Source organism: Populus nigra, chromosome 17 (genome assembly GCF_951802175.1).
Source record: "Populus nigra chromosome 17, ddPopNigr1.1, whole genome shotgun sequence".
NCBI classification, from domain to species: Eukaryota; Viridiplantae; Streptophyta; class Magnoliopsida; order Malpighiales; family Salicaceae; genus Populus; species Populus nigra.
Genome location: NC_084868.1, coordinates 9,044,960 through 9,067,483, shown reverse-complemented (window position 1 = coordinate 9,067,483; position 22,524 = coordinate 9,044,960). Strand labels below are relative to the sequence as shown.

General features: G+C 30.1%; 3 protein-coding genes across 4 annotated transcripts; 1 reads left to right on the top strand and 2 right to left on the bottom strand.

The window, feature by feature from the left end:
- Positions 1-9,849: 9,849 nt before the first annotated feature.
- LOC133676584 (mediator of RNA polymerase II transcription subunit 27) lies at positions 9,850-13,114 on the bottom strand. The gene is made up of 7 exons (XM_062098274.1): positions 12,533-13,114; positions 12,178-12,343; positions 11,575-12,040; positions 10,766-10,825; positions 10,620-10,688; positions 10,467-10,510; positions 9,850-10,385 (listed from the first exon to the last, which is right to left on the bottom strand). The coding sequence occupies exons 1-7, from the start codon at positions 12,837-12,839 to the stop codon at positions 10,202-10,204; spliced, it is 1,296 nt and encodes a 431-aa protein (XP_061954258.1). The 5' UTR covers positions 12,840-13,114; the 3' UTR covers positions 9,850-10,201.
- A 3,404-nt stretch (positions 13,115-16,518) lies between these two features.
- Positions 16,519-19,252, top strand: LOC133676805 (protein CHROMOSOME TRANSMISSION FIDELITY 7). Its single transcript, XM_062098550.1, has 6 exons — positions 16,519-16,871; positions 17,186-17,459; positions 17,555-17,650; positions 17,805-17,873; positions 18,215-18,564; positions 18,959-19,252. Exons 1-6 carry the CDS (start codon positions 16,699-16,701, stop codon positions 19,098-19,100), a joined length of 1,104 nt encoding a protein of 367 aa, XP_061954534.1. The 5' UTR covers positions 16,519-16,698; the 3' UTR covers positions 19,101-19,252.
- Positions 19,253-19,354: 102 nt separating this feature from the next.
- LOC133676806 (nudix hydrolase 27, chloroplastic-like) lies at positions 19,355-21,739 on the bottom strand. Of its 2 annotated transcripts, XM_062098551.1 has the most exons (6): positions 21,448-21,738; positions 21,300-21,350; positions 20,777-20,869; positions 20,530-20,624; positions 19,833-19,947; positions 19,355-19,755 (listed from the first exon to the last, which is right to left on the bottom strand). In XM_062098551.1, the coding sequence occupies exons 1-6, from the start codon at positions 21,685-21,687 to the stop codon at positions 19,615-19,617; spliced, it is 735 nt and encodes a 244-aa protein (XP_061954535.1). In that variant the 5' UTR covers positions 21,688-21,738; the 3' UTR covers positions 19,355-19,614. The 2 variants fall into 2 exon arrangements, with proteins under 2 accessions (XP_061954535.1, XP_061954536.1); XM_062098552.1 differs by lacking the exon at positions 21,300-21,350 and having other exon boundaries at positions 21,448-21,739.
- Positions 21,740-22,524: the final 785 nt, after the last annotated feature.

The following is a 22,524-nucleotide window of genomic DNA, read 5'->3' as shown; positions in this document are numbered from 1 at the left end:
AGTTAATCGAAATAAATTATGAAATTCAATTCTTAATCAACCAAGTGGTAAATAATAAAATTGATAAAAAAATATTTAATTAAAAAAATACTCAAATGAACATGGGTTATCATGCACCCAACTAGATGGGATATTTTTATTTATTTCTAAGATTCTTTTTTCAGTTTAATTATATGACAATTAGGCATGTGAAACTCTTTTTGTATCAAATGATAATTTTTTTTATTTTAAAAAAAAATAGGACAAGCTCACGAGATTAAAATAACAAAAGCAAGCCCATTTGTTTTTTTAAAAAAACTTTAAATAAGAAAGGCTGGAATGGTTTTTTTTAGGGACTAAAAATGCATTAAATAATAAATAAATAAAACACATGGACCAAGCTCATGGCTAATCCACTCGTCTGGCCCATAAAAGGCTTGGCCCACGCACCAAACCTTGTTTATTTCTTCCGATAACAAAGAGTAAATAACGTGCCATCCACCCTTTAATAGTTTTTACATATATAGTTGCAAACGACCGTCATCTACAACCCCATAATCCAGCAACCTGAGGGCCGCCGATAAATCAGGCCAAGGATATTTCACACTTAAAAATTCATTTTCAACCATTTTTTAAACCAAAAATACCTTAAAAAACATTGTCAAAACCCAAGTAAACTTGTTTATTCCTTTAAATAATCTAAAAACTGGTCCAAAACAAAATCAATGTCAAACCCAAAAACTTCATGAGATCAAATCTACTTTCTCAAACAATTTGAAAGTGAAAGAATACCCAAATGGACTCTCCTCATCGAATGTTACCCATTACCACCAAGAATGACCATTTGATTATTAGAATTGATATCAACCGATATTCTTTCTCCACCATCAAAATTCAATGGCTTTTTCTCCTCTCTCAAACCAATAACTAAAAAAATGAAGAAAATGAAGTTAAACTATTAGTAGTAGTAGAAACAACATCAGTTAAGATTTTCATTTTTGTATTGCAAAATATGAAAAGAAAGATAATTGCTTTGCAAGGACTTATTTTATCAAGATTTTCATACAAAACAATAACTAGTATGTATTAAAAGAATTATTTGATATCTTGAAGTTGGAATTTCCTTTTTTGTATAAATGATAAATCATGAATATTTTTATTTAATGTTTAGTATTCATGTTAAAACAATAAACCACTTTTGGTATATCTCACAATCCTCATGAATTCAGAAAACTTCATAATTGAATTGGATTTTTAACGAGCTACATCTTGGACCAGAGTGTGTAGACTTAAATGTAGGCTATGTCTGAATAACTATTCACTAGCCTCCATAACAAGTCCCCCAAATCAACACTTGAACTATTTGTTTTATCTAGAGATGACTCAACCTTTCACAAACTTATCTCTTCAATCTCAATGTTAAAGCCCTATTAAGAAAACTATTTTTTTTTATTTGAATACCTTAAACTATTGTTTTGATAAAATATAAATCTATTCATTCATTTTGATCTCAAAAGATAATTTAGAAACATGACATGTCATGAAAACACATCATTTGGAAAAATAATAATGAAGAGACAAGAAATGGATAAAAAAGCCTCTCTTTTTTCAAGAAATAGTTTATAATCTCAAATTAAAAAAAAATTAAGGTTTAGAGTTTAGATTCAATTTAACTCAAAGTACAAGATAATTTTGAAAGTTTTAATGAAATTATTGATCCTTTTTTTTTCTGTATCCATTTTTAGCTTCTTGTTTGTCATAGAATGGACATATAAGGTTAATTCTATTTGCTCTGATTAAATTGGAGATCTGCAAACTATGCATGAAAATGAAATTGTGGAAAATTACAAAGTATTATAGAATCTAAATATTTTTCACATTCCATTTCTGTAATTTTTAGAGTTGATTTCTCATATACAAGGAACAAATAAACAAATTTACATGTAATGATCTTTTTTATGAGGTAATGTTTTTTCCAAATCTAGAATATGGGTTAAAATGTCGAAAATTCTAAGCTTGGATAACTAGAATACCTATAAAAAAAGCTTATTTTGTAGGTTTAGGGGTCATTCAATACTTATGATGGCAATGATGATGAAGGAAAACCATGTTATCTAATCAAACAACTTTTTTTTTCTCATTTTACTTAACCAAAATAATTGTTTTTCAAACAACAGTTTACAAGAATCATAAATAAAATAGGATACACACACACACACACACATCTTAATATCTTTGATTTCAATGGCAAGCCCACAGGTCGAATAAAAAAAATAACAAGAAAAAAGTGCAGTCATTACCAACATATTTTGTAATATATTTTGTAATAGTAAGAAATATTGTTATTGTAAGTCAAAAATCTCATGCATCTATTTAATTAAATAGATGGATGATTAAAGGTGTAACTAAACATTAAAAAAAAGTATTAACAATAATTAAAGATATTCAAGTTGAGAGATTCCTCACCCAATCCCTTACCTAGCTGGAATTTCAAATTAAACTTGATGAGAAATATCCTGATGTGACTAGGTTAAAACTTGGTTCGATATCAGGGGAAAAAAAATTCTAGATAATATTGTTCTAACCTTTTCTTGCAAACTTGGATGATGATATTTCTTATCGTCTCGGGTTAATCTATCAAAACATGCAAGTTAGAGTGATGGGTCCAAATGGATTTAATAACTTATTTTTTTTTGAAATTTATTTTTATCCAACTATACAACAATAAAATCTGACATGAACATGAAAACAATCGAATAAAAATTAAGAAAATAAAATTGTCATGAGGGGCTTAAAATAAAATGTCTGCTAATGTTATAAAAAATAATGCTACAAGCTTCTTGAAAATAAACAAAAAGAAATTGAATGATATTATTCAAATAACACCCTAAAAAAATCAGCTATCAAAAACTTCCTGAGATCAAATCTATTTTCTCAAACAATTTGAAAGTGAAAGAATACCCAAATGGACTCCCCTCATTGAATGTTACCCATTACCACCAAGAATGACCATTTGATTATTAGAATTGATATCAACCGATATTCTTTTTCCACCATCAAAATTCAATGGCTCTTTCTCCTCTCTCAAACCAATAACTAAAAAATAAAAAAAATGAAGTTAAACTATTAGTAGTAGTAGAAACAACATCAGTTAAGATTTTCATTTTTGTATTGCAAAATATGAAAAGAAAGATAATTGCTTTGCAAGGACTTATTTTATCAAGATTTTCATACAAAACAATAACTAGTATGTATTAAAAGAATTATTCGATATCTTGAAGTTGGAATTTCCTTTTTTGTATAAATGATAAATCATGAATATTTTTATTTAATGTTTAGTACTCATGTAAAAATAATAAACCACTTTTGGTATATCTCACAATCCTCATGAATTCAGAAAACTTCATAATTGAATTGGATTTTTCACGAGCTACATCTTGGACCGGAGTATGTAAACTTAAATGTAGGCTATGTCTGAACAACTATTCACTAGCCTCCATAACAAGTCCCCCAAACAAAAAGAAATTGAATGATATTATTCAAATAACACCCTAAAAAAATCAGCTATCAAATAAAATCTAAAAAAAAATCATGAAGGATTTAACACGAAAAGCACTTGTTAATATAATACAAAAAAGTAATGATCTCATAAAAGAAAATTAAAATTCTATGATATCTAATAAAAAAAATTCAAATTATTTTTTAGACAATCTATTTAAGGCTCCGTTTGTTCGCTGGAAAGTAGTTTTTTTTTTGGAAAGTGAATTCTGGAAAAGTGAATTATTTTCTGATGTTTGGTAATGTAATGGAAAATAAGTTGGAAAATATTTTCCAGGTTTTAGTTATATCATAGAAAATAAGCTGGAAAATAACTTTTTAATGTTTTATTTTTTCAAGTTTATTAAAATAATGAAGAACAAATCTTACAAATTAAAAAGTTGAATGAGAATGAAATTGAAAAAAAATATAATTTTATAAATTATCTCAAATCTAAAAAATAAAAAAAAATTAAAAGATGAAGAAATTAAAATAATAATAATTAACATTTCATAAATTATTTCAAATAAAATAAGTAACAATCAAAAGAATGAGGAACAAATTTGATAAATAAAAAATTTCAATTAAAAAATGATAAGGGAAAAGCAAATAACAATTATAAAAATAAGGGCAAAAATTAATATAAAAATTAAATTCTAAAGGATGAAATTGAAAAACAAATATTAAAAACAATATATATATATAGCAATCAAAAGTTTGAGAACCAAATTTAATATAATCAGCAAATAATATGATATTTTTAAATTTTTCACAACTTCTGGAAAGTGTTTTCCGCCCAAAATAAAAAGAAAACACTTTTCTGGAAATCAAGCCAAATTTTTCTTTGATTGGAAAGTGTTTTCCGTTGATCGGAAATATTTTTTGTTGATTAATTTTTTTAATAACAAATAAATATAAAAAAATTTAGAAAATAATTTCTCAAAACTCAGTTTCTAAAAGATAAATACAGCCTAAATAAATTGAAGTGGAAGACATAGAAAAAAAATAAAAAATAAAAACAAAACATGTAAGAAGCGTGTACTTGCAAACCCAACCCATTTAAAAGAGGCATTGGCATGCGTCAGGCCTTCTTGTATGTATTAGAGAGCAGATGTTGTTTTATCCACCTTCTAATTTATAAAATAAGAGGATCATAGTTAACTTTTCATGTCAAATTAAAAAATATCACCTAATTATCATCTGATTTTAAATCTTGTCGACAAAGTAAAAACAATCGGATATAAATTAGAAAAAACTTCAATGATTAAAACAAAATAAAAATACTATTAAAATCCAGAATGATTTGTAATTACGTGCGCATTGTAATTTTACAATGTAAAAGCTGCGATCCCCTTTTAGTTTTGTTCTGTAATTACCTAGGAGCCTCGGACTATTTCAGGGGCGGATTTGTCGGTTCAAAAGAAAGACAAGATGGTGGTCATTTTTTATCCGATGTTATCAATGTCAGTCACTCATAATGTGCATGTCATTCCTTTGAACTTCCAGCTAAGCTGCTTAAACAACAAATAAAGTACACGTCATTCCTTTGAACTTCCAGCTAAGTTGTTGTCGCCATTGTTTCCGACAGCAGCTGACAACTGTCGTCAATCAATCACCACCGCATCCGTAATTGATAGCAGTGCAATAAAAAACGAAGAAATGTTTTCCCTTTTTAATTTGATTTTGATCCATCTTTTATTTCTATTTTCCCATCATTTTTCGTTTTTTCTAACATTTAGATTCTAAGATATGGTTTGCGATACGCAATTGTTCAGCTTCTGAATTATTTCTATATAAATTATCCCAGATTTAATTAATAAAAATGGATTCACATTAATTATTATTACTTTTAAATGATACGTTGTTAATTCAGTTTTTTGAAGGAATACTTCATATTACAAAAGCAAATGTTCAAGAAATATCTGAATAATAAGTGATGATTTTCTTGGCATACATGAACATGCCCTTGATATTTAATTTTCCAAATAAATAATACAAAATATATATAATTAAATTTTGGGTGCACAATTATAAAGTTGCCTTCTTCCCTCCTTTACACTCATTTCGGGAGCGAGACATTATAGAAAACAGAAGGGGATGAAGTTTAAAATTCCATCAGAAGATTTTTTTGCAAACAAGATATGCTAATTAATTACTTTCCATTCCCCTCCATTTATCTTTTGCCAAGCGGAATGGAGGAGGGCTATCCTTTGTTCTATAGCTCAAGAACAAATAAATCTCCAACACAGAAGGATGGAGGGCTACCCTTCATTCTGCCATGCAAAGTTAAGACTTTTTGATATAAGAATGAGTTTCATTCTTGTAAAATAATTTACTGGAAAATATTTTACTTGAACTCTATTTATTTTTTAGTTATGTTGATGAAAACACTTGAAAAAAATTATTTGGTGTTGGTACCAATAAAACATAAATGCTAAGAAAAGATTTAATTAGTAGTGGGATATATGATTTAGACCCCGTTTATTTTTAGGGTGTCACTACCAAGAGTACTATAGTTGACAATTTGTTGTGAGTTGTGCACTCTTCTCGTTCATAAAAATATTTTAAAAGCTCTAAAAATATAGTTATATCTATATTTGATTCTTCATCTAAAGAGATTTAATGTGAACCTTCACTTGAACAATCTTGATTCATTCTTATTGCATCTATTACAATACTTCTACAAGGATTTGGGTTTTCTCTCACAAACCCATGCATATTGTTAGAAGCATAAGTAGAGCCAACAATAATTTCTAACATAATTTCGTAAGAAATATAGGGTTCTTCATGAGCAAATCAATTTAGGTACTTTTCAACAAATTTTTTTACGTATATACATCATCACAACATCTTTATAGTGGAACTTTTTATTCTTGTACTTCGCATCTAATTTCATTGTCATTAAATCCAATAACTATTAATCACTTCATAAGTTGAAACATACTTAACCCTAATTATTATCAATTGCACTCAAATTCAATTTGAGTCAATTTTTCAACCAGCCCATAAAATTAAATAATAATTGATACCCCACTAACTACCCATTATTTATTTAATTCTAGAATAAATAACATCAATTAATACCCTAGTTATTAGTGATTACACATTAATTTATTTTAAAAAAACTTTCAACAAAACCCTAGATTGACTAAAATTAATTGGGGACCCTATATCATTTATTCAATTTCAAACTAAATTAATACTTTTAATTATTACCAATTCCACGCAAATTCAGTTTTTCTTAAATTTTCAACTTAATCATAAAATTGACGAAAAAATAATTGGTACCTAACAAACTACCCATTTTCTATTCAATTTAAGAATAAATAACATCAATTAATACCCTAATTGTTATCAATTACATGTTAATATTTTTTTTCTAAATTTTCAAAAAAAACCATAAATTGACTACAATTAATTAGGACCCAACTAATTACCTATCATTTCATTAATTTATTCTTATTTAACCTCAATTAATACCTTTAATTATTATCAATTATACACAAATTTAATTTTCCTTGAATTTTCAATATAACCCTAAATAGAAAATAAACAATTGTTACCCATTAAATTACCCATCATTTCTTCAATTCTAACACACCTAAGTTATAAAATTACACTCAATTTCATCAAGTGACAAATTAAATCTATTTTACCCAAATACCAAACAAACCCTAAAATATAAATCCTATAATAAAACACTAAAGTTTGAATTATACAACAAGTAAAACACTTAAATATACAAATAAATTATCAATATTATGAACAAATTTCAATAGATTGACTTAAAGCATAAATAGGTGTTTTTGGTTTGTTTACTTGGTGGAGTGAAGCTTGATAAAAAAAAATAATCAAAGGAGGAAAGCTTAGACCTCTATTGGTGGGTTGTGGTGGATAGATTTGTGAAAGTGGATATAGGTTTTACAAGAGAGTGAGGTATGGTTGATTAGAAGGGAAAGAGAGGAAAGATGGAAATATAATTTATTTATTTATATAAACTGAATATGATTTGTTTGATATTTGAGAATATAGTTTCAGTTTATCAACTAATGATTAATTTATTTTTGAATTGGTATGCTTGATTATTAACTTTTAAATTTACATGACATGAAAACAAAATTAAGTATAAGAACTAAAATATAAATTTTAGACAAACACAGACCTAATTAAATATATATAATAATTAAAACATAAATTTAATAAAGTAAATACATTGAATTGAGATAATGATATATTACCTTGAAAATAAATAAAATAATTGGTGTGCATGCACAATCAACAACTTATTGCCTTCTGTACAAACTCTAATATTGATAATAAATTGATTTTATGATTATTTGTACACAGTGATTATGCTTAATTACTTAACACCTCTAAATTACCGTCCTATTACTATATAAAGTCTTGCTCTATACCAAATATATTGATTAAATCTTAATCTATATAAGCTCTTTTAATTTATTTAATCAATATTTATCACATTTAAAAAAAAAACATGTAAAGTGTCATCACAGAAAAATATTATGTGAGTAATGCATTTCGAAATACATTAGAAGTTTAGCATCAATCAACCTCATGGACTTTTTTTTTCATATATATAAAAATAATAAAGAAAATCTTATAAAATACTGTTTTTTAATCTTTAGACAGTCTTAAGTTATTTCTATTGTTCTAAACTTAATTTTCATTTGATATTTGAACCTTAAATATTTTATATTGAACAAGTTTTCTTAAAATAGCCAAATATAAGAAGAAGAAGAAACATTTTACAGAAAAATATTATAATTATAATTGTAATTATAGAAGAAACTAAAAGATTTGAAGTTTTTACTGTTTATTTATTGTAGCAACTTTTTCACTTCACTTTTCACATAATTGTTAATAGCCATTTTTTTCTCATTCGTGGTCCCTGAAATTATAATCTTATATCGTTTTGATCATTGACCCTTATTTATTTTCAATTATATCTTTACAACTTATGTTGCTATTGGTTGTTATCCGCTTCGATTTGCATGGTCTATGGTCTCGCATCAATTTACATGGTTTATGGTCTCGCATGCTACTTAATGTGTCGTTAAATATTTCTACATTGAATTAAAAATTAATTTTACAAAAATGAATTTTAAGTTGCTCTTTAAATGGCATAGGAATGTTCAATTTGGTCCCTTTCGTTTCACCTTTTCATTTATTTGATCCCTGTTCTTTAGGATTTTTATGATTTGGTCCTTGTATTCTTTTCCTTTGCATTTTAAGTCCTTGGATATCTAGAGAAGAGAGGGGAACTCAAGGGAAATGGATTTTATCTTTAATGATGCCTCAAAAGTAGATTAGGACTTGAATTTTTTTAAAATTTGATTTGATTTTGAGTTTTTTATCCAATTAAAATGTATTTTGTGATTAGGATTTTAGGGGTCCATATGATAGTTTTTCCATGTTTTTGGGTAAAAAAAAGTGTTGAAATATAAGTTTTTTGAATCCAAGAACTTGAAACTTAATGTTTCGGTCATCAAATCCTACTCTTTGAAAAATATTGCAAGCGGATGGTGCATTGTCCATGTTATATATATATATATATATATATATATATATATATATATATATATATATAAAAGGCAAACAACATGTTGTATTCTCTTTTAAGATAAAAAAAAAAAATCGAGTACACAAACATATACTTTCATGCAAGCCAATCTTTCTACCCTGGGTGCGCCTGGCTTTTTTTAAAATGGTGTTAATTTTTTTTAACATTTTATAATAGGGTTGCCTTTAAATAAATTTATTCAAATGATGTTTAAATAATTATTTGATTATATCATGATTTTTAAATAATATTATAACTTTTATGGTAACATCAACAAGTACTTTCTTAATGTTTATATAAGAGCCTAATATGCTTAAAAGAATTTTAAAAAATAATTCCCTCATAAGTAATTAATTCAAATAATATATCTATTTTATTTATTTCTCTATTGCAAATATTTTATATAGTTTTCTTAGATTTTATATTTTTTTATATTTATGTAGAAATTTTTATTTATGACTTTTTGTTTTTTATTGAAACTTGCTTTAAAGAACATGACAAGTTTTAATTTAAAAAACAATACTTATGATATATGTTAACATATATTTTCCAATTCATATGATGCTGAGAAACATACCATCACCACCGCTGCCTTTTTATCTTGCATTGGAAATTCTATCCATAGCGCAGTGGTGGAGCGTGGCTAGTTTTAAACTATACAAACTTAGCCTAAAACGAGCAAACCTTTACAATGTCTCAAAACCCTTTTTTTTTTTTTTTCAAAATCGTTTCGTTTCCATAGTAATACAAAATGAACTAAAATGAATATGGAATTCAATCATGCCAAATAGTTTCTAGGGCGTCGTGGATTCTACATGGATTAGCCATATCCCTCTCTAGTTTTAAAATACATGTTTCATGCGTTTCCCATCAACAATCAATGTAGTAAATATTAAAACTCCTGCAAAACTATAGCACTTGAAAAAAAATAAAAAGAAGCTTGGGCACATAAACATGATACTAACATATTTCTTTTACCATTTGAGTGAAGAAAAATCTTACTTGATCATTGACAAATAAAGATCCCACACCAAGTAGAAGAACTCTTTCTACCTCCTCGAATCAGCTACAGTATCTTTTGAGTAGAAATGTCAGTGGCAGAAACTACAGCTCCTCTGTAAAGCAACCAATATGAAATGCCCCCAGATTCTCCAAACCCTGGTCCTTGGCCGAGGAATTGGTCTGAGTTGATGCAATTTGCAAGGTAGAAAAGTGTAGATAAGGACGATAAACTGGGGGTAGGAGCAACAATGATTTTCGGTCCATTGCCAGTAGCTTTCCACACTTACTGCTCCAATAACAACTTCCAAATTTATAAATTCACAATTTATTAACACAAGTCTATTCAGTTAAAAGATGAGGATTTCACCTGCAAACTTTGGTAAATAGTGTCTGGTAGCAGGATATCCAGTGCTTCAAAAAGAAAAAGGTAAATAGGAAACAAATGAGGATTGCCACGTGCTTTTACTGATTTCATGAGCAATTAAATTATACCGGGAAATCCACAAGTTAGGAACCATACCACGATAGAATATAAGGCTGTTCTAGAGCTGACCCCAAGAAAATGCTGCAAGGCCATAGCAGCATGCTCCTGCAGAAGTACCGGAAATTTTAGTTTGTAATTGAAAAGGCTCCATCTAGCAAAGATATAGAAACAAGAGCGGTTACCGAGATCTTTCTGAATACATGATGAACTGAAAAACCTCTTGCATGTATATAGCTGCCTCCCTGTTGATGAATGAAGGGGAACAAATTGTCAACAAAATGCAGCTGTGCATCTTTCAGAATATAGCAGTGGAAAGGAAAAGATACATATGAACATATAACCATAGAACCTTCAGATAAGGAAAAAAAAAACACAAAGCATAAATTATTTGAAATGATTTTGGTTTTTAATTTTCATAAAGCATTTTCCCTCTAGATATTATGAACATTTCAAATAGGAACTGACTTGCACAATGACACAAAAAATTTAACATGTTTTGGTTTCTTTCAAGTTCCCTGCGGTTAACAAGAAGATGTGCGATTTCACGATATCTAGGTCTGAACTTTTTATTTATAGAATATTAATCCAAATTCCTGATAGTTCATTCAGATTATTACTTGTCAAATATCAATATACGCAATTGCAAAACACCTAGGTTTGAGTCCAATTCAGACCTGTAAACTTGCTGGTCTTCCAAACCAAACACCCACTCCAACCTTTATCATCTCCAAGGCTAAGAATTAGAAAGAACTTTAGACCCGTATGTTCAATTAATGATGATAACCAAGACAAAGCTTGACTAATTAACTTAGGATCACACATGAGCAGAACTCAAACATTGATCACCTTCCAACAAAGTCAAGAATAGACTCTCAGTTCTGGTAATTTGGCATGGATACAGAACATAGTAGGGGACTAAAAGGAAGCAATAGAACTAACAAGTCTGTAAGAACTAGGAGTCAGAAAGCATGCATTCAATGAATTAGAATACCTCATCGGGTGAAAAGAAAGCTACTGCATCTGGGTCAATGGAACCAGCTGGATGCAATGATATTATAGCTCTGAACACAGAAGGAAAGAACAACTCGATAACAGCAATCTTATCAGTAGCTGCAGCACTCTGCGATACAGTTCTTAGTTTACTTAAACTATGAAAACCATGGTCTTTCGATGCGTCTAGAGGATTCTCACTTGCTGAAGCTGGTAAAGAGGAAGCTCTTTTAAACCAATCCAATCGTTCATAAGTGAGAACTTTCAAATTCAGCATTTCTTTTTCCAAGCATGTTAACACATCCGAAAGTGTCTTGCAATCACTAAGCTCTTCTTGATAATTCAGCAGTAGATCTTTCGGAATACAATGCTTCTTTGATGCTGGTTCCGTACTTTGAACATCTTGTCCTTCATCAAGGTGAGGAAAAAATCGCCTTTTCTGATCTGTAAATGCCTTAAGAGCTAACCTGCAGACGTTTAGAACAGAAAAATGATTGCATAATCAATATGATCATAGAAGCAACTAAATCTGCTAGCATAGAAACAGCAAAAAATACTAGAACATCGAACAGCCGGTTCCAATAATCAAGATGTTAAAATCAACCTGGTTCTATCAACTGCAGATGCACCAGCCTGTCCAGCAAGCTGTCGTTTCCAAGCATAGGCAACAACAGCACCATCCGGACACACCACCGGCAAGTGCAAACCCCACGAATTACTACGTGACCGAAGAGTTTCATTCAAAACTCCAGATTCTTCTAGTTGTCTTCCTAACAAACATTAACAACATCCCAAAATTCATTTCCACCAACCAATTTACCATAAACAAGCAAATTAAAACAAATTAAGCTTAGAAATCCATAACATTACTGTCTTAATAACTAACATTCAACAGTAAAAACCTAGAGTAAAAAAAAAAAAAGAATTGAATATGAAAGATGGGGAGTGGAGACAAGTACCAACGGAGCGGAGGTCTTGGAGGTGTTGGCGCATGGAAGCATCTTCTTTAACAAACAATTGCAAATGTTTATTGCTCTGGTGAGGAACTGCAGCAATGAATAGCGCTTCGAGGAGGCGATCAGCGCCTAATCTGACGTCAGCGATGAGTCGGGAGGCTTGACCTAGCCTTTCCATAGCCAGAGCCACCTGTTTCGGCGGTGCATCCGCAGTAGACGGTGGGTTAGGGTTTTGGCTCGCCGCAGCAGGAGGTTCTTGCAGCTGCATCGGCTGCTGCTGCTGCTGTATCAATAGAGGATGTGGTTTCATGTCCAATTTTTTTTTTTTGTGGTTAATAGTAATTAATACATGTGCAGTAATGCGATGATTCGAGCTTAAGATAGAAGGAACACAGTGATTTCTCGTTTTTGGTCGGAGGATTGAAAAGAGGGCCTAGCCTAGGTTTTAACTTATGACATTTTTTGCTATAGTGCAACCTAAAGCCGGCGCCGCGAGCCACCGCTAAATTGGGAAAGGATTTCGGGTCGGGTCGGGTTCAAGTTTTAATAAAACTCTGCCCAACTTATTATTATTATTATTATTATTATCAGCTAATTCATGTTTTCTGTTTCTTTTGACCAGAAGAAAACATGAAATGGATGTTTCATCTTTTCTTATATGGTTAAATGTTTAAGTGTACATAGCAATATTTCTTACCCAACTTTTATTCACCTCGTTTGTTTCTCTCAAATAATCGCACACTTACTATATATATATATATACTAGTTATATCACTCGCGCGATGTTGCGGTTTATTTTTTTATATAAATAAAATAAAAAAATTAAAAATTAAAAATATTAAGTCTTTCTATAAAGCTATATTCCAGAGTTTTGAATTTGACTACAACGCCTGACCCAAAAATAATATTAATAATAATATTAAACTTGCATGATCTAAGTTTAAGTAAGTTTGGCTGCAATACCAGATCTAATAGCTTTGAATGTAAGTCTGTTTGTAAGGTCATGTCATAAAAGTATGATAATTAAATATATTAATAAAAAAGAAAAAAACAAAGAAAAAAATCAACATGAAAAAAAAAACTAATGAAGAAAAAGAAAAAAAATCTGAATTAACTGAGTTAACTCTTTAACCCAAGTTATCCCGTCAAACCTAAGATTCACGTCATGAAAGTTTGATAACTAAATAGAAAAAAAAAAATTGACAGGTTAACTGGGTTAAAACGTCAAGCCCGGGATACGTGTCATGAAAGTCGGATAATTAAATAGAAAAAAATTTAACATTAACAAACTAAACTAAATGAAAAAAATTAATTAAAAAGAAAAAAAGTAAAAAACAATTCCGAGTTAACCCGTTAAACTCGGGATCCGTGTCATAAAAATCTGATAACTAAATTAAAAAATAATATTAACAAACTAAATTAAAAAAAACATTAAAAGAAAAAAACAAATAAAAAGAGCTAAAATATTAAAAAAAATTAAAAACAAAAAAAAATAGATCAGAGTATTTTAGTATATGTTATTATTATTATTATTATATTATTATTATTATTATAATTATAATTATAATATATAAGAGTACAAGCATAGGAAAGCTATGGTGCTTTCCCCACACTTTTTAGAATATGTTTGGGAACGCGGTGCAAACCACGTTCTAAAAAAATTTAAATTTTTTTTGCTAAAATTTAATATATTTTGTATGTTTTAAATTGTTTTGATGTGCTGATGTCAAAAATAATTTTTAAAAAATAAAAAAATATTATTGGTATGTATTTCAGCATAAAAAATTATTTAAAAAATAACCGAATCACATTGTAAAATACTCTCTTAGAGTATTACTTAATTAGATAAGATGTTTTTTATTTATTTACCCGGCTTGTATACTATATTTGGAAAACAAAGGAACTATATAGAGTTTTTTTATTAATTCAGATTCCGTTTAAGCTAAATGTCACTTTGACAACGACTCAAAATCTTCACTTAATAAAAAAATTTAATAATAAGTAAAATATATTTATCAATTATACTTCATGATTATGATGCAAAATTTACTGAAATTCAATTTTTGAAGGTGAGATATGTAAATTGTTCTTTTTAAGCTGAAGTTGAAAGAATGCTTGTTTTTAAATATTAACCCGAGCCTTAGTTTCGCAAACAATCCTTCTTCTTTATATGTAGACGAGATCCCATGTCTCTACATTCTACATTGCTGTGGGTTTATAAAATAAATATATATAATAGTGTTATAATTATAAATCAACACTTGATAAGTAATATAAACTAAATATATGATGGAATCAATATTTCATGATAAAAAAACAAATTATGTTGGTGATAAAAAATTTAAAAACTAAACAAAATGATTTGTAGCAATCCACAGTGTTTTGTGATGAAAAATACAATAATTTCACCACATGATTTAGCTTTTCTATTAATAAAAAGCAAAAAACATTACAAAGCTAAATTCTCTACCAACTTAATATTAAAAAAAAATTAACAAAGATAATTTTGGAAGGAAAAAAACCCATGAGGAAAAACATTGTAACAATTGACAATGTTTTATGAGTAAAACTATAGTGTTTTCTCTAAAACAATCGACAAAGATAATTTTAGAAAGAATTATAAAAAAAAACATTTAGAGAAATATTAAAACAATCTACAGTGTTTTGTAAGGAAAACAACAACGCTTTCGCCATATGATTTAGTTTTATTGTAATTTTAATTTTTAACCAACTCAATATTCAAAACAAAAATCAACAAAAATAATTTTGAAAAAAATCATAAAAAAAATATGTGGGAAAACACTGCAGCAATTCAAAAGTGTTTTAAAAAAAAAAATTACAAAGCTAAATTCTCAATCAGCTCAATATTAAAAAAATAAAATCAACAGAGATAACTTTTGAAAAAAAAAAAACAGGGACAAAAAACCATGTTGAAAACACTGTAGTAATTTACAGTGTTTTGTGATGAAAGTTACAGTGCTTCCCCGCATGATTTAGTCTTATTTGTAATGACTTATAATTATAATTCTCAACTAGCTCAATATTAAAAAAAATAAAATTGACAAAGATAATTTGATAAAATTATAAGAAAAAAAAATATGTGGAAAGACACTGTAGCAATTCACAATGTTTTATGAGGAAAGCCACAGTGCTTTCCTTACATGATTAAGCTTTATTATAAAGTTAAATTCTAATCAACTCAATATTAAAAAAATAATATTGACAAAGATAATTTTGAAAAAAAATATTACAAAAAAAACACAAAAAGAAACTGGAAAAAACCATAAGAGGAAAAACTGTATCAATCTATAGTGTTTTGCGAGGAAAGTTACAGTGTTTTCCCCACATGATTGAGCCTTACTTGTATTTGTTTGTAAGTGTAATTCTTAACCAGCTTAATATTAATAAAATAAAATTGACAAAGATAATTTTAGAAAAAATATAAAAAAACAAAAAAAAAATTATGTTGGAAAAAATACTGTAGTAATTCATAGTAATTTACAAGGAAAGCTACATTGCTTCCCTCACATATTGTAACTGTAATTCTTAACCAGCTCAATATTAAAAAATAAAATAAAAAAGATAATTTTGAAAAAAATCATAAAAAACAAAAAAAACAATGTAAAAAAACACTGTAACAATTAATAATGTTTTAAAGAAAAAAAATTACAAAACTAAATTCTCAGTCAGCTCAATATTAAAAAAATAAAATCGACAAATATAATTTTAAAAAATAAAAAAATAAATAAAAAAATTATGTAGAAAAATACCGTAGCAATCCACAGTATTTTAAAAACAAATTATAAAATAAAATTTTTAATCAATTTAATATTAAAAAATTAAAATTCACAAATATAACTTTTTTAAAAATAATAATAAAAAAGAAGAAATACACCAGTAATCCACGGGAATGTGGATAAACAGTAAATTTCCCCCCTCCCTATAGTTTATTAGTTAATTCTCTCTCTCTCTCGATCGATCGAGAAAACATGAGGTTTAAAGCGGGCGGGTACATCTTTTGAAAGTGGAAAATACGGAGGAGGGAAACTCACCACTCAAAATTGAAGAAACACTGCCTTTGCCGCCAAAATATAGCTAAATGAAACAACCAAAAGACAGAGAGAGATCTCAACTCAGAGAGACCAAAAGAGAAATAGAGAGACGAACCTATGCAATCCAAAATAAGCTCCTTCTTCAAGTCCCCTTCTTCTTCTTCTCCGCCAAAATGCCTCCAAGAAGACCCATCTTCTTTTTCGGACGATGACTTGGCTGTATGGCAGAATTCCCAGCACCAATTTGTCAATACTTACGCACGTCGAGCCGCCCCAAAATTAATTCTTAGGTATACACTCTTCTTTAAGATATTCCCTTTTCTTTTCAGCTAATGGGGTTTTTCTTTTTATTTGGTTATTGTAATTTTTTTTAATCTATAGCTTGATTTGAAACCCATTTTGTTTTATTGATTTGGAGAACTGGGTTCCTGGTTGACGAGAAAGTGAAGGAAAATAAAAGAAATTTCGGATATTTTGTTTGAAATTCTTAAGTTTAACGAAAAGAACTCAGTGTTCAATACTGCTTTTGCTAACATGGGTTATTTCTGATGGGATCTTTCTCTTGGCTGTATTACTTATTTGTTGATTTTGGGATTTTGGTCAGGGACCAGAGGAGTGAAGGAAATAAAGGGCAACAGAGTGAGGTGTTGCCAAAACCAATATCAAAAGATCTGTGTTCGAAACCAGAAACAGAGGCTTGTGGGAAAGTGCTTAACAAGAAGAGAAGCTATGCACAATTTCATCTAGACTTAGGTCAATCTGATTTCAATCTCCGTGCATGTTCAACATGTGGGGTTAAATATGCACCGGGTGATGAAGGAGATGAGAAGGAACATAAAATCTTTCACAAGAATTACACTCATGGAATTCAATTCAAGGTTGCATTTTTAGACAGTTGGAATTTCTATATTTTTATCATTTTTTTCTTTTTATGTTTGTTTCGATTGAGTTGAAAAGTTAATTTTATTTATAGGTTTTTCGGAGCGAAAGGGTTGTACATATGCCTTGTAGTGAAGCGGGGCGTATTGTTTTGGTGTTGGATTCTGATCCTCCTGCACTGAGAAATAAGGTTTGGGTTCTTTTTCTCTCTCTTTTGGTTGCTGAATTCCATTATATGTGGAGCTGTAATGTAGTCAGGGAATTTTTGTAGTTTATGATGCTTGAGTTTACAGTTAAGAAAATTGAGTTAGTATCTTAATCTGGATGATGAACTTATTTGGCAGCTACAGGAGGTTATAAAGATGATGGAGATTGAGCTTGGAGATGGATGGATTTTTCATAAGCTTTGTAAGGTAACAGACTTAAGAATTTTTGGATTATAATGAAGTTGTTTCCTCCAAATGTTCAGGCTTTTGAATTTTTAAAATACTGTACTTGAACCAATTATTTGTTTCTGGTTTCTGATAGAATTGTTTATTTGCTTACTTATCCTGATGGTGTTTCTTGTTCATTGAATTTTCTTTCCACCTTTACCTGCTTATAGTTTGATTAGTTTTGTATAAAAAATGGGATTCCTTACCCTTAATCCTGTATTTTGAAAGTAGAACACTTATTGAAGCCCAGTTTTGTCTGCAAAATTGGTTTGCTTTAGACAGCCATTTACTAAAAATATTATGCACCTTTGTATTTGCAGGTGTATCTATTTGTTTCTTCCCAGAGAGTAGCTGGTTGTCTAGTTGCTGAACCAATAAAAGAAGCATTCAAAGTTCTTACATGTTCGGTGGATGAAAGAGCTAAATGCGCTGCTAAAAAGAATTCAAGACCAAACTCCACAACTCTCCAATTCGGTGAAGTCATCTTACAAAGGGAAGCCATGAGAAAAGTTACTGCAGTTGATTCTCTTAACGTATTAAATGGGAACCACAATGGAGCTGTTGTTTGTGAAGAGGAAGCTGTACCTGCTCTCTGTGGCATCAGAGCAATCTGGGTTACTCCCTCTAACAGAAGAAAACGCATTGCAAGCCAATTACTGGATGCTGCGAGGTAAATTTTACCCTTCCAGTTCTGTTAATTTCAATTGTAAATTTGTGATTTCCTCTATATTCCTGCAGTAAACTCATGTAGTTTATGATCATTCTTCTGCATGTTATCTCGGAATATGCTTAATTCTTTGTCTAGTTCAGTTATGGTAAACCTTCAGTTCAATTGTCGTCTTTTTCATTTTCTCATGGCAAACTGGTAATGCTTTGATTCCTCCTCTTTAATTGTTTACGGAATCTTTAAATAGGAGTGCCGAGTTTCTCAACAGAGTGAATGTGTTTTGTCTTCCCATTCTCAGCATCCCTTCTGTTGGATATATAGACTTGTTTAGCTACTTCACTGTCGCAATTCAGTTTTTTACATTTCAGCAGCCAACCCATTTCTCTTCTAAACGCAGGAGAAGTTTTTGCATGGGTTTTGTTCTCGAACAATCCCAGTTGGCATTCTCTCCACCAACCTCAGCTGGGAAGGCATTGGCATCTAGTTATGCTGGCACTACATCATTCTTGGCGTACAAACCTAAAAATGTGGGCAGTTAAATGTTCCTCTTACATGGGTAGGATGAATTCTATTGATTTAACTGTTTATTGTTCGTTGTACTTAGTTTCCTGAATTTTGATGTTTTTGTTAATGATATTACAGTGACTATGGCCTTAGAGAAGTTAAAATGAACCGGAAAACTTACTTTGCATCGAGCATGTATCCAAATATAACGCCGCACTCGTGCTCTTCCTCTAGTGTGGGGGAAGTTCATCTAGAAACGCAAATGTTTGTTCTTAGATAGACTGTGAAATGATCAATAAACTCTTCTAAAATATACTGTAAATATAATCATCAAAATGTTTTAGCAAACAAAGAAAGCAGTTGGAACAGGTTCAAATCTTAACCATTGTAAAATTAAAACCAATATCCCAACCATCCATTGAAATGGATAAATGATCTATTTGACGCGGGGGGGGGGGGGGGGGGGTTATATTGAGATAAAAATTAGCAAAGTGCCATAATTTGTTATATCATGAGATTTGCTAACGAAAATTTCAGCTACTTCACGCTTTACACAGGAGCTGACTCCACGTGCACCCTGGCCTTGGTTTTGTTTTGTCCTGCACAATTACCTTCATCTGCATCTGCCTGAAGATATGAACCAAATACCTTCATAACTTGTTCATAGACTGGCTTCTTGGAACCAACAGCCTGCTCAATGAACAAAGAAGTATCAAACATCTAAACATGGATTTCCGGTTAAATGTTACAAGCAATGTGTTACTCACAAGCTCCAATACTCGTTCTGGTAACAACCATGCCCAATCCTTAAATTCTGGAGTTTCACTTCCATCACCCAAAAGGTTGATCTCTTCCTCCTTCCCAGTAAACTTAAAAAGAAACCTGTTTTCAAAATTTCTATATGAGCACTGAGCACTGAACGAATAGCATGACATGGAAAGAAAGAGCTCGCTACCAGAAAAAGACCAAAAAAAAAAAAAACTTGGTGAAACATCCGGCAGCTTGGTCTTTGAATCAAAATGGGGCAAGCCCCATACTTCTGCAATTATTTATAAGGAACTATAGATATATCTTTAAAGCAAGTACGAAGAAAACAGTTAAATTTTGATGATAAGTAAAGACAATTTGTAGAAAGAAAAAGACTCAATCCTGAGAATTATACAAAGGCAGAAACAGGGGCATGCCCCCACTTTACCATCATTCATGTTACCCAACAAAAGATGCTCAAAGAAACCATTTTTTTATAAGAAAAACAGTACATGGAATCACTTATATTTGTGAATAACGGAGCAAAAGGCAGTGGTCATAACAAAAGCAGAACTAAGAGCAACCAGAAATTGTAATCAGGAACAATATACAATACTATTGTTGACACTCAAATTAGCTTAACAAACTTCCATTGCATGTCAATAGACAAAATTCTCTTTCATTATATGGTCTTTTTCTAAGCGATTGTATCCTTACCACTTCTGTGCTTGACCTTTGTAATTGGTACCCCATCGACGATTAATTCTCTCTCTGGCTTGTGATGGAAAGTCATAAGTGAGCCAGTACGGTGCCTACACATCCAATATCAAAACCAGTTCACTCAAACAAGTAGCAAAAAGCTCATCTTTCTGATTTCTTAGATGTTCATGTCATACACAAACCTAAAGATTGTATGTTAGAGATTACATTGTTAACACTTAACAAGTGGGAATAAAAAACCCACCTCTGCAACAAATTCAGCTGAAGTAACTCCTGTTTCTTCCCTCAGTTCCCTCATTGCTGCATTCCTTAGGTCTTCACCCTCACCAGCACCACCCTGTGATACACAATCTCATCAGCCGCTATACATTTTCATATCGTTTTTTATTTCAAACAAAAATCCCTCACAAAGCCCATGCTAAGCTTAACCATACATTGCAACAAGCAAAAAAAGCAGTTAAGACCTCCTACACCCATACCTACCCACATATCTGACGCCTTAACCATGCATCTAAAGTTTTGTCTGCTCTAAATCATTTCATGAACAATTCACATGTAAAACTCAAAATCAAATGCTCTACTCCATCAATCCAACACCATTCAACAAGCAATTCCTTTAACAAGATAATTGAAATTCAACTCTTGCCATAAATTAGAATTCAAAATCCACATTGAGAAATATCTACTAAAACCAATTCTCATCAATTCCTGTCAAATCCCCCAAAATAGAATTGAATTCAAATTCCAGCATTGAAAATAACTACTACCTGAGGCATCTGCCACGTGTACGGAATGTTTATCCTGGAAGCAGTAAATATCTACAAGATTAACACCCAAAACCATAAACCCTAATCACAAATTTAATTGAAAAGCAAAAAATCAAATTCAAATGAAACATATAGCGAAATTAATTACTTTTTTTGAGGGATTAACGAGACAAATCCCCACATTCCTTCTATACCCATCCGGTGGCGTCTCCATTGACGGCGGCAACTCTCTTCTCCTGCTTCTCCTTTTACTCCTTGTTAACGATACGGCGGCGCAAGAAGATCCGGACAGTGGCACACTTGCAAATTTGTTCAAATTTACACAGCAATTTAGGCTTACAAACCGATAAATATACGAATTTCTGACAATACTATCACTCAACTCCATAATTTGTGGTTTTATAAAATAAAATATCTTGGTCTCCAAGCATCTACTACCTTTATAAGTGTGCTTTTAGCCTTCTGTAAGCATAAAAAATATATTTTCAGTTGCATTTTAAAAAATATATTTAAAAAATTATGTTTTTGATTAAAATTATTATGAAATTAATTTTTATATACAAAATAAATGAAAAGTTTTTATGAAAGAAAAATAAATTATTTTAATTTTTATAAAATCAAAATTTTAAATGTAATTATATGTGAGGTCCAATGTAAAAAGCAGAAGTTTTTTGGTTAATAAAACGATTTTTTTGTTGAGCAAAAAATAAAAATTATCACAACACCAAACAATCTCTAAGACCCTTTATCTAGGATAATTCGCACATCTCTATCATTTCTCTAGTATGTAAATATCCTTATCGTTTTAATTCATGTAAAATTTAGGCTTAAATTGATATACGAGTTGACAATAAACTCAAACTCTTCAAAACTCCCAAATCATGACTCTAGCTTTATTTGAAAAACAAACAAATTTATTTGAATTATTTCCATTCAGTTCACAAGCTTCCAAACTCATCCAAGCTTTAATCGTGCTAATCTGACTTATTAAGGTTCTCTGTAGCTGTTTCGTCCGAGCTCTTATTATTGAACCATTTGAATGCCTGTATATATTAGAATAAATCCCTTCCATGTTAGGATCATGATACATATCATCACCCTCAGGTTAAAAAGTGATTTATCTTCAAATCAGAAATCAGAATCGTTAACATCTTTCAAGTAAGTTGACAAGTCTTTACATTAAGAGTGATTGAAACATTGTAATTACCGGAAATGGAAACCCAAG

What these genes read in the sequence shown, in the direction of transcription:
- LOC133676584 (XM_062098274.1), bottom strand. Translation starts at nt 12,839, where the DNA reads ATGAAACCACATCCTCTATTGATACAGCAGCAGCAGCAGCCGATGCAG. An exon ending in TCTGCAGTTGATAGAACCAG is followed by an intron (nt 12,041 to 12,177) that starts GTTGATTTTAAC and finishes AAACGTCTGCAG; the next exon opens with GTTAGCTCTTAAGGCATTTA. An exon ending in CTTTCTTTTCACCCGATGAG is followed by an intron (nt 10,826 to 11,574) that starts GTATTCTAATTC and finishes ATTCATCAACAG; the next exon opens with GGAGGCAGCTATATACATGC.
- LOC133676805 (XM_062098550.1), top strand. Translation starts at nt 16,699, where the DNA reads ATGCAATCCAAAATAAGCTCCTTCTTCAAGTCCCCTTCTTCTTCTTCT. An exon ending in CTCATGGAATTCAATTCAAG is followed by an intron (nt 17,460 to 17,554) that starts GTTGCATTTTTA and finishes TTTTATTTATAG; the next exon opens with GTTTTTCGGAGCGAAAGGGT. An exon ending in TTTTTCATAAGCTTTGTAAG is followed by an intron (nt 17,874 to 18,214) that starts GTAACAGACTTA and finishes TTGTATTTGCAG; the next exon opens with GTGTATCTATTTGTTTCTTC.
- LOC133676806 (XM_062098551.1), bottom strand. Translation starts at nt 21,687, where the DNA reads ATGGAGTTGAGTGATAGTATTGTCAGAAATTCGTATATTTATCGGTTT. An exon ending in CAGCTGAATTTGTTGCAGAG is followed by an intron (nt 20,625 to 20,776) that starts GTGGGTTTTTTA and finishes TTGGATGTGTAG; the next exon opens with GCACCGTACTGGCTCACTTA. An exon ending in AAAGGTCAAGCACAGAAGTG is followed by an intron (nt 19,948 to 20,529) that starts GTAAGGATACAA and finishes TTTTGAAAACAG; the next exon opens with GTTTCTTTTTAAGTTTACTG.